This window comes from Lycorma delicatula, chromosome 6 (genome assembly GCF_047948215.1).
Source record: "Lycorma delicatula isolate Av1 chromosome 6, ASM4794821v1, whole genome shotgun sequence".
Taxonomy (NCBI): domain Eukaryota; kingdom Metazoa; phylum Arthropoda; class Insecta; order Hemiptera; family Fulgoridae; genus Lycorma; species Lycorma delicatula.
This window is the reverse complement of record NC_134460.1, coordinates 153,445,354-153,458,042: the sequence shown is the minus strand read 5'-3', so window position 1 is coordinate 153,458,042 and position 12,689 is coordinate 153,445,354. Positions and strand designations below refer to the sequence as shown.

Below are 12,689 nucleotides of genomic sequence, written 5' to 3'. Positions count from 1 at the left end.
TCGACTGCCCTGCTCTTGGGGGGCCACCCTGGAACTTAGAGGTCAGGGGGAAAACTGGCCGCTCATAAACGGCAAGTCAATGTGGCTAGTGCCGCATTGTCGGACCGTGTGGGAGATCCTTGATGAGGTTGCGATGTTCAATCGCCATCATTAGATTGTTTAATTTAAATTGGATTTTACTGATTCTTAATAGCTGGCTTTGATTCTTTACAAGTCTTTGTAAGAAGACTTACAAAGACTTCTCTGTAAGTCTTTCTCTTACAGAGAAAGACTTCCCACAGTCTTTCTCTGTAAGACTGTGGGAAGTCTTACAGAGAAAGACTTCCCACAGTAGCTGTGGGAAGTCTTTCTCTGAAATAATCGCTGGCCACCAGCCAGTAAAAGCTCAAAGCGCTTTAAATGGTGGACAGGCACTAGCTGGCTGACAGCGACCGAGGCGTGGCGGTTTAAATTGCCGTCTTTTAATAAATAACTAGATAGTTTTAATTTGTAACAAGGGGTGCGCCTCTCCGATTTAGTTTTAATGTGGACAAGTGAGCGGTAGGGACACTTAAGCGGGTGCTGTACGGCACCCTGCTTAATCCGCTCACGCAAGTTAGGAGCATATAGGAAAACGAGATCGCAAATCTGTTTCAGAGGCACAGTAGCCGTTTTTTTGTACGGACATTTAGTCTATGCTCTAGGGTGACCGAATGGGGTGGGGTGGCGGGAGAGATGCCAGCTAACCAACTAATAACCACAGAGAACTGATAATAAGCCATATGTTTGTAATAATTCTGTGAAATGATTCAAATGTGATAATAAATTGGTGCAGAACATAATTTTTAACATGTTAATTGGTAAATATATTTGTCATTTAAATGCACATTATACAAAGTATGCAATATGAAAATTTAATTTATTAATAGGCAATTATTTAAAAATTCAACAAAATTATACTTTGTAAAAGGAAATTTTTAATTTATCAATCATTTTAAATTAATTTGACATTATACTTTATATATGGTTGGTTTAATTAAAAATAAAACTTAATTCAAGATTCTATTCTTCATAGGCTTCAGCTTACAAGAAAGAGGAGCTGACGACATTATGCTGCATAACACAGCACAATGTTCTATACTAGGGGTTTTAGTAGAGACAGCATTTGTAAATATAAACAAAAGGAAATTTTAGAATATTTAATTTACTATTTGAACTATATTTATTTACCAGTACCAGTCAGCACACTATTTTATTCTGAATAATCAAGACTGTTTGAAATACCTATTTCATTCATGATATGCTTGATTTAATTGTGTTTATTTAAAATGTTTTTATGGACATTTGTTGGGCTAAAGTTTGTAATCCTGTCATTTACAGGCAAGGTTTGCTTTTTGATTTGTTTTAATGAGATGATTAGCAAAAGTGATTCAGCACTTGAGTGAAATGTTTTTGTGCATTTTGAATTATGTGAAAACTTGTATCCTCTTACTTGTATTCCTATATGTAGTTTGACAGTCTGAGCAGCCAAGTTTGTAAAAACCAAATAAGTCAAAATTTGTTGGACTAATTTTGTCTAAAATGTCCATTTTGTTTTATTTGCGATTCTTTATCAACAATACAGTCTGTTTTTTTAATGTGTATCCTATTTTTCACTACAATGTTTAATGTAAATGATTGTAATGAATCTAGATCTTGTTTTGTTCGTTAATTTAACCACAACTATTTGTCAGCATTCTGTGGTAATCATTTACTTTAAGCACATATTTTATTTTGCAGTTCATCCTGTTAGTCTTTTTGGAAAGTGTTTGTAAGTATGGCTTTTAGACTGGTTACAAATTAAATCATTCTATGAAAACAAATAAGCTTTCAAACGTTTTATGTAACGAGCAACAAAAATGCTATTATTTTCAAACGAGATACTACTCATGTGACTAGCAATAACAAAGAAGCAGATTGTAGTGATTTTATCCATATTTAAAGTTAGATATTAACCAAATTCATTCAGTGTTTCAAAAACTTAATTTCCTGATCTGACATGAAGAGACCTTTAGCAAAGAGGTGCTCTAAATATCGCAACAGTGTTGTTATTTTCACATTAAAAAAAAACCCAATACAATTTTGAGACACAATGCCTGTGCTGCTAAATACAACCAGTAAGTCTCTGTTATATGTTGTTATCAACAATCTTCTGATACTGATAATCATAATTTTTATTATTAAGTTCCTCAAACCAAGTTGGTAAATAAATATGATAGGTTAAAATAAATGAAAATAATATTAATGTAAAAATAAACTATGCATATTTGTTTATACTGTGTAGTGGATGTTGGCATCATAATTTTTTTATTAAGCTGACTGGACAACGAATAAGACATAGACCATCAAGAACTTGCATTTATCCTTACACACCTTCCCAACTCACCGATTTTCCTTCCTATGTAATTTATCAAAATAGCCATCCACACAATCCATAATTAAAAGGAAAAAGCTGATGACAACACAGTTGTAGAACTTTCCCGTCATGCGGCTAAAGCTGCATTGCAGGAAACTCCTACAACTGTAGGTTGTTTCTGTGGCACAGCTTACACACATAACTTAAAATATTTATCATTTTATTTAAAAATATTATTTTTTCATTCATTTAATTCAATAATTCTAACTAAAGTGTGCGTCCACATATAGTATTTAATTTGCACAGGTGGCAGTGGTTGGCACTAACTAAACTAATGTAATTTCGCAACTTATATTGAACAAATTTTGCTTGTACAGTCGGTAGATTGGTGTAGATGCAAGGCTTAATGCACCAGCTATTGAGTTGACTAGGCGATTGAGTTTGAGATCTAACCAGGCCGAGTTACTTTTTTACACTTTAATTAATTTATTTAATTCTGACATTCACCCATGACATCACAACATAGAAGATGACTGCAAAAGCTGTACATCAGTGCTACCAACCTCTGAAATATTAACTAAATAAAATAATTAATATTTAAAGTGTAAAAAATAATTTGGTTGGCAACCCAGTGGAATTTAAAATTTCTTGGTCTAAGAGGATGAGGGATAGGGAAAAAGCAAAGGGAGAGGATGAGGGAATTCTCACAGGGAAATTCCACAATGGCAAACTGTGACACTGGCACTCCTTGTGGTGTCAGGGGGTACACTATTGATTCAGTATGCCCACTTAGCCACTAGCTTGGAGCATTTGTTGCAATGGGGGTGCGATTTTGGAAAGGTTTTTGCAGATATTTTTTATAGCTAACAAATGTGCTTAAGAAAAATATGACCTTAACTAGGCAAAGTTTCGAGATACTGAAAGTGACCTTGCTCTACAACCTCGCCCCTTTGACCTTTTAAATTGAAAATTTAATGCCATCAATGCCCCATATAAAGAAAAAATCTGGCCAATTTTGGTGAAAATCGGTCCAGGAGTTCTGGAGGTATAAGGTGATTTAGATGCCAACACTGAACACACACTTTCATATGCATGTACATATGAATGTTAACATCCGGAAAATTTCCATCTGGTTTTTTGGGTTCCTTTTCACATCAAAAATCAAAATCTAGTGAAAACAGCATATGCCCAAATTGGACCAATTACAATACTTTCCCTTCTAAAACTATAGTGATATCCAACAGGAAAGTAAAAGTCTTATTAGATCCACTTCATGGTCTTCGACTCTTTTACTTTGTACTCTGTATCATTCATCTATAGTTTGTCTGTTTGAGATTCCCAAATGAGTGCAAAATACTTTGGTCTATTTTCTTTGCCAGGATTTCATTTTAGTCTCCTTTTGTTTCTTGAAAGATTCAATCTTTATCTTCTTATAACATTTAATTTCCGCTGCTTGTGATTCATTAAATTACACATAAAACTTGGGCACGGTAGATTAAAAACTTTATAAAAAATGAATAATCTGTCAGGAATTTAACAAGGTTTTTATGTGATTTTGAAAGTTGGACTTAAATAATAAAATTAAAAAATACCTTATATAACTTTTACTTTTTTAAAATTTTATTTATAGGTCTCAGTAATACTATCTAAATATATGTCACAATATCAATCGATATAAATGTAAAATAATAATCACATGGAATAATTTTTACTGCATGTAAGTACTTTATCAATATTCTATTAACGCATCAGTTAAAAATACAAACATAATGGCACTTATAATGTTTGCATTAAAATAGTAATAATAGTTAACCTCAGTTTTTAAACTGTAACTAATTATAATATGATGATACTCGCTTATTAATAAACATTTACAATAAATTGTAACAAAAAAAAAAAACTGAATATTTGCTTTTTATATTATATTTAATAACATAACCACTATATATATATATATATATATATATATATATATATATATATTTTTTTTTTACGTCCTTTAACCTGTATATATATATATATTAACTACATGCTAAATGATAACAATATCTCAGAAATTTAAATAAATGAATAATCATAAATATAATACCTATCAGATAAATCACTAATGAGCAGTTACAACAAAATAATTTACTTACTACAAAAAAAACAAAAAACAACCATTTACTAAATATAATTATATATATTACACTTGAAATATTACATTGACTACAAAAATAGTAATTACACAATTTTTTATAACAATAAAAATATAATATAAATTAAAACTAATACTATAAAATTAATTAAACATACAATTAAAAGAAAAAAAATAATACTCTGAAATTGCAAGTTAACAATAATTCAATACAGTGTTTGTTTCCAGTGCACAATAAAACACCTTCACCTTGATTTGTTAAAAAAAAAATCCCTATTGTATGTGTATGAGAAAAAATACATTTCTCTATGTCAAAATTACTCTGTAAAATTGTACGTAACCCTTTTCTTGAACATAGAACATTTGTCTACTCAAAATTAGACAAGTTTTCCCTATATAGTTTTACATATTATTTTACTATTTTTATGGAAAATCTTAACAGTAAATGAGGTAAAAATTAAAATTAGAAGCTCAATTAAACACACCTCCACAGGTCTATGTAAATATATAATTTTGGGCCAAGTATTTAACATAATTTATATATTTAATTTTTTAAAGTATTCTTTAGTAAAAAATACACTTGAGATGTATTTGCTTTTGGAGACCACTGTTAGAAATTGTACAGGCAACAATGAACTTATGTAAAATATATTTTAGAATAAAAGTAGACATAAAATTGGCTGATGTTAAAAGCAATAGACTAATTTGAAAGACATAATGAATACTGGAATTATTCAAATATAAAATGGAAACATAATTAACGGCTTGTAATTTAGAAAAAAAAAATTTTCAAGTATAACAAGTTCTACTCTATTTACTCTTTTACATTACTTTCTTATAACAATTACAATAACGTTTTCTTTGTTTTTTTAAAAAATTAATCATTCTTATAAAAAAAATTAGATATTTATAAAAGAGAAGGTTTAATTAATAGAAACTTCTGTGATGTAATGACAGTCAGCCATTTATTTAGTCAGTATTGGGTTCAATCTTACAGGGGTTGTATGCATCCGATGCTAAAACAATTTCATATTAACAAAAAAAAAATTTTTTTTAATTAAAAAAAAAAGTTTATGTATGAATTATAACATAACAGAAAAGTACAAGGCTGTTCCTGGTTTTAATATTAACATTAAACACTATTAACAAACCTAAGAACAGAAATTAATTAATTTCATAATACACGCAGACTTAAGTCTAGTTATAACACTTCAATAACATTTTTAACTTTATTCACCATTTTAACCCCAGAACCAACAGTTGAAAAATTGACTCTTTGTTCACATGTATTGATAGCAGTTATCAGAAAATCTTAGTGTAGAAATTTACTAAATCTTATTACTTATAATTCTGGTTACATATTTTCAAATCTAATTAATATTAGTTTTTTATTTATGACATTTTAATTCACGATATAAAAATAATTCAAAGAAACAGTTTTTTAAAAATATCTGTTGATGAATTTTTTCTTTCTTTACATACAGTATTCATTTTTGTTGAAAATTTATTATATTTTTCTGATGAATTATTTTGAAATAGAAGAATCGTTCAATGATTCAGAATAAATAAATTTCTTTTTCTTTATGTACAAATTATGTATATGTTAAGTGTATTTTTAAGCGATTGTGCCTTGTTAGGGGAAAATTAGTTTAATTAAAATATATATATGGTGTGTGGTGGTAAAGGAAAATTGTGCCAAATCATTTCAGAGAGCATATTTCTACTTTTACACATTTAATATTCGGATTTTTTCCTTTTCTTTATGAAATTTTAGAAAACAAATATCTGTAAATACTTGATCTCTATAGAAAAAATGTTTCGCCTAAAAAGACTTTCTTTGACAAATAACAGGTTATTAATTTCTGAGTAAATTGGCACATATTTGTGAAATATTTTAGTACCTGCCAGTTTTAGGGATAAGCTAAGTCGGTTCATAATAAATAAGAGTTTATACTTATCTGAGATTAATAGATTACGCTACTCTTTTGAATACACACTCAAATAAAAAAAATATATACAGAGTCAATAAATATTATTTCTACTTTGTTCATGTATGAATCAATGGAGGCCTGCTTAATAATTATGTTTGGATTAAAAACATTCAATTAAATGAATGTTGTAAATTTTGATATGTAAAAAACAAAAATTAAACTATTTTCCAAATTTCATCAGGGGTCTATAAATACCTTTCTCTTAAGGAGGCTACCTTGTCAACGGATAGAAAATTATAAAATATAGAATGTTATAAACCTTTTCCTATTTCCTATTAATTTGGGATCCAAATTGGGACGAGTGAAATAAAATTTCTTAATCCTTTTTATTACAGTTATAGGGGAACTGGATCCAAATAAGCCAATAAGTGAAAAATTAATGCATTTACATTTAAAAATAATACCTCTGATTACACAATAAAAAACAGAAAACTAATGATGAAATCTGTTTGATTGAAGGAAAAATAGTTTTTTTTTTTTACTTTGAAGAAGTAATCCTATTTACTACGTGACAAAACAGTATTTTCTTAAACTAAATTTAAATACAAATGCAAGTAGATAAAAACGGAGTTTGGAAGTATACAAAAAAAAAAAAAAAAATATAATAATAACAATTATTAATAAAATAATATTAATAACACAAAAGTAACTTCAATGTAAATAGTTAAAAACTGATGGTAAAACAATATTTCAACAATAAATCCATAACAATATAAAATCTAAATAAAACTACAAATAGCTACGCAAGAGTACATCCATTATCCAAACAATAATACTTTAAACAATATTATATTTTTAATAATTATGCAACAATTATATATTTATAAAAATTTCTATAATAACAATGCTAATCAAAAAAAAAGAAAGTAATTAACAGAATTTACTAACAAAAAATAAAATAAAAATTATTTTATTTAACACTATTTTATTCAAAACTTTTCTAAGTAAATTTAATTTGCTATGATCATATTTATAACTAATATGTTTTTGAATTAAATTTCAGATGTTGTATTTATTATCTGGGATATCTACATTAAGATTAGGAACCTACAACTAATAGGTTCATAAACTATCATTAGTCACTGTTCCAAATCACTGCATACATACTGGACAGATAGATTAACAACTGATTGGGCATCTTCTGTGAGACTGATCTTTCTCTTCCTTCATATCCTTCACACTTTCTAATTAGAAGTAAAATTTCAATTCTGTTAGCTGCCACCCTGTCTCTATTTGTGATGTAATTTTGACATCTTCTAATAACTGTTGAGGCAATTGCTCACCAGTTATGGTTACAAAGGGGGTGGTGACTACCTATAGGCCTGTTAGGAAACACTGTATTTCCTGTCTAGAAGAGCACATAAAACCAAACTAGCAGTTAGATACTTATCAGCAAAGCTAGGTCTCCTACTATTTTTAAAATGTAAATTTAAACACAAATCATTACATAAGGATACATATGGACATACTTTTAATTTTTTTTCAGATAAAATAGAAAGTTTATTAATTAAATCTTCTAAAACTAAAAAATGACCAAGAAAAAATGTTTTGAGAAAAATATATACTCTCTAATACTGTATAATAATAATTATTTTTATTCCATTTCATTTGCAAAAAATAAAATTACCTTTAATATTTTCTTAATTGTTTCTTGTGTCATATTTTTATAATTAACATGGGGTTCAGTAATGCAGTGTTGTATGGCAGAAATAATACCGATGCCATGATAACAAAATATTATTTTTTAGCCCGTACGTGGGGAGGGGGGTTTAAACAAGATAGTGTAAGAAATAAATTGGATTATAAAACTCACAACTATTCATAGTTACATATGATTAATCTCATGTTGATGTCTTTTTTTAGTATTAAATATTTTAAGTGTACAGGAAAATGAAATTTCAGTTTTGTCTAAAAAAAAAAAAAATTTGACAAAATTATTTTCCTGGTCATTCTAGACACATCAACCATTGATGGACACCAAATAGTATGCTTACTACAACCTAAACTGTTTGATGGTACAAGAAGGAAATTTTTTTTGTTTTTTTTTATGTTAATTTAAAAAGTTTTAATGTTCAGTAGTAAGCTCTATAACAAGAAAATTAACATGTTTTGTAACCTCATTTACATAAAAATTTAGTTCCATGAAAATGTTATTTTTTTAAACCTGTATATAAAACCTGTGTTGCGTGGAACTATAATTGAAAGGTTTGATACATTAAATAAAATTATTCTTTAAACTTTCATGAATTAGATTATATATTTTTTTCATGAATTAAATATATTGATTTTAATATCAATATATTTAATTCATGAAACTTACTTATTATTGGTAGGTAACCAGTTGTGGCCGGTAATTGGTGAAAGTGGTCGGGGTTATTGGTGATTTTGTAACTTTTCAAAAAAAAAAAAAAAAATCAATAACCCAATTTCAAGCAATAATAAACTATATAAAAATAAAATTTTCAAATTATATTATGAAATTTCTTTATAATTGAACAGTTGATTTACTGCAAAATTTAAAAAATTTTAACTGGTCAGAAATTCATACATTCACCCTACAGAAAAAAATTCAACGAGTGAATTACAAAAACCATAAAAAATTTGCAATAAGTTTATCTGAACATAAAATTTGTGTATAATACATTAAACAACAATTGCAATTATTCATCTGAACATGTTTGCAATTGATTAATCGGTATTACCTGATCGAGGTTTTAATAATAGAGAACATTTTTTACTAGACTAGTGTGTACTGGTAACACGTATGTGGAAAAGGTAAAAAAGGACTGTCTACAAGAATATTCTTAATACAGTAAAATCATGAAAGCTGCTTCAGGTTTGTAGAACAGCTGACAGTGTTAATAGGATTAACTGTAAAAGAAATTGGTACAAAACATATTATTAATACATAGAGGTACAAGACTTTCAACCATGAGTTAATGTAATTTATAAAATGTAAAATAATAATCGTTACAAATGTCTTTTGATTGATACAATATGCGAGAACCTCAAGTATTATTTTGGCTTTTATTATCAGTGATTTTTAAGTATTTGTAACATTATTTTAGGATAAAAAAAATCTATTTTGGTAACGTACATTATCTTTTACGATAAAATGGAAAATATAATGAATATACAAAGGTAGTTAAGACAAACTTAATTTATAAAAGATGTATGAAATTAATTACATAGGGTACCTATTGATAATGTCAATGATAAAAAAAATCCAATAATAATTAATGAGTACAAAAACGATATAAGTATTCTTTCTATTCTAGTTTGATGTACCTAATTTTCGTTCTTACTCAGCCCAAAGTCAATAATTCACTATTTAATTTGCTTAATAATAATGATTTTAGCTAGGACTGCTAAACTCACTTTTCAAAATATGTGTAAGTGGTAAACACAAACACGTTAGTCGATGACTAACATATTTATGGGAAAATGTGAAATTCATCATACATCACTGCGCAATGAAAAATGAATTACGGCTTATAGGTACAAGCGGATTCTGAGCTATCATTAACTATTAACTACAGATCTATCTTAAGGAATCTTGCCCCTCCAGTTTTTAAATTTATATAGACAGATGCTTATTATTAAATATTTTGTCTATATTTAATTCTTTCAAAGGATAGATTTTCAATATTCAAAGGATAGATTTTCAATACAGAGTTGTAAATAAAATAGTAAAGAATATTTCTACTAATTTAAAATGTCCTGTTAGTAAAACAAAATTAAATCACTATTAAGGATTTTTAATACTGTATTTGACTTAAAGTATAACAAATTATACAATTTAAACAAAAAAAAACTTTAATACATAAATACATATTTATAGATTTTTTTTCATAAAACTTCTTTAAGAGATCAATTGAAATATTAAAAAGTAAATCTGTAAAACCAAAATTAATTAATGAAGTATCGTGTAAATAAATTTAATTTTTCTAGATAAGGATTTCAAATAAATGATATACAATAACAAAAAGCAAAATAATTGTAAATTACAGTATGTATAATTGTATTTTTGTTGAAAAAAAAAATTACTAAATATGATTCTCAAAAATTAAGCTACAATTAATATTTATGACGTTATGTAACCTTATACTGCTGATTAAAGTTAACTGGTGTTCTTTTATAAATAGAAGAATTATAGTGTACTTATTAATGAATCGATTAACTAATTATCATAATCGTGTACTAATTAGAAGGCTACTATAATTATTAATTCAGGGATAAACAATTATTAATGACAAATAAATCAATAAAACAAATTTCTCTTAAAAACTACAAATTCATCATATGTCATACCATCTCTACTGATTAAAATAATTCTTATAAATATTCTTCAAATATAAAATAATAATTATTATCATCATAATTATAAGTATGACTAACGTGTAAAAATAAATTCTTTTTTTTAACCTATTTTTATTCCATCCTTCACTTACATCCTTCCATTTTTATGTTTTTTAAAAATATTATTCTTTTTTCCATATATGACTAGTGTACAGTAGTAGATACTTGCTGCTGCAACGGTTTAGAAATATTAAAAACTGGTCCGATCCTCAAGAAAAATCTTCTAAGTACAGATCTTAATTCAGGTTTTAAATCAAAACACATTAATTCACATAATAAAGGATAATAACTGGCTGCATGCGCTGCAAACTGAAAAAGAAAAACTCATTATCATTAAAATAAAACCAAATTATGTTCATAAATTAATTACAACGAAAATAAAAAAACCACCTTTTTAACTATATAATATACTTTCACTTTAAGGAAGTATGCAACATATTTATTAGTATTCTGAAATTTACTGTAACAGTTTAAATGTAAAATTGTAACATAAATTACTGTTACTGCTATATTCTAAATGTATAAAGTTAAATAGACGATAAACAAACTGAGGATTGCTGAAAATTATGTAAGTAGTTTCTAACTGTAATATTGGTGGTAGCAAGATCAGACTTCAGTCTTAGTTGGCATTAGGTAGCCGATGCATAGTGTACAGCTTAAAAATAGTGTTCATAGAGTTCAGTTTAAAATTGATGATCATACTTGAAAAGTGTAAATTAGAAGGTTGACAGACATGCAGTTATTCTTTAGCAGAAGAAAGAACAGTATATTGTAGGCAAGCAGGCATAAGGATTTCGTGTAAAGAATATCTGTATGAAAATGTTTCCTGCTAGTGGTAGGATGTAGTTGTAAAGTGATACACAATGGGGGTCAACTAATTTTATCGAGGATGTTTGTAAAACAGTCAATAAAGAACAACGTAGTTGTTCTGTTCAAACTGTGACAGAGCCAATAGTGCGGCAGGTAAAGATGATTTGAGCTGAGAGGTGAGTAATGGTAATGATAAGACGGCATAGCGGCTTCAAAAAAGTGTTTTCATAATTTCAACAACATAAAGCATAATTATTTGAATTTCTGATGTCAGTACGCAGTGGGTGTCTGGATAACAGATTAGGAATACAGACAAATTTGAGACTGCACTTGAAACATCTTTCTCGGTATGCTGATGAAAAAGAAGAAATTAACAGGATTATTACTGGGGAACAGAGGCATCCTATCCCCGTAGGGGAAGACTAGTGACGTCCCGGTCGCCACCCCCCCATTCCTAGCCCTGTTGGGCTTTAACAGGAGGGGGAACAGATGACAGTGCATATCTACCATTCCAAAGTAAATATTTAACAAAATTATAACATCTTTTGTCACTAGAAAAAAATTTAAGGGGACACTCACAGCCGGTAAAGCTGTAGTTGATGTTTTGATATTCCCGATGAGTGCTGCTAGTCTGCTTCCTAGGAATAAAAAGATAATGTTGCCTCATTATTAGAAAGAAAATTAGAATGCAAAACTTTATCTAATATTCACTTCATCTATGACTCATTTTTAGACCACAGACAGCTCACACACTAGATACTGGAAGAATCATCTCATCTTGGTGTCCTCAGCATAGAAAAGCTATTAAAATCTGACTTGCACTGAAAAATAATTAATGGTGATGGGGGATCAAGGAAAAGGAAAAAAGTACGATCTAGCTGTTGGAATAGATTTAGGTATTTACTGTTCTACTTGTAACCCGTGCTGTATCCTATTGTGAAATTCTATTGATGGTTTAGACAATTTGAAGAAAATGAAAAGGTTTACTGAGTAGAGGAGGATTACTTCATTGTGTCAG

General features: G+C 28.1%; 1 protein-coding gene across 1 annotated transcript in view; it reads right to left on the bottom strand.

Annotated features, from left to right (window-relative positions):
* Positions 1–4,350: 4,350 nt before the first annotated feature.
* Positions 4,351–12,689, bottom strand: part of Sec71 (ADP ribosylation factor guanine nucleotide exchange factor Sec71) — a 129,161-nt gene continuing 120,822 nt past the window's right edge. The window contains exon 30 of the mRNA XM_075368854.1: positions 4,351–11,170. Coding sequence (XP_075224969.1) covers positions 11,006–11,170 — 165 coding nt within the window. The 3' untranslated portion in view covers positions 4,351–11,005. The remainder of the gene's footprint in view (positions 11,171–12,689) is intronic.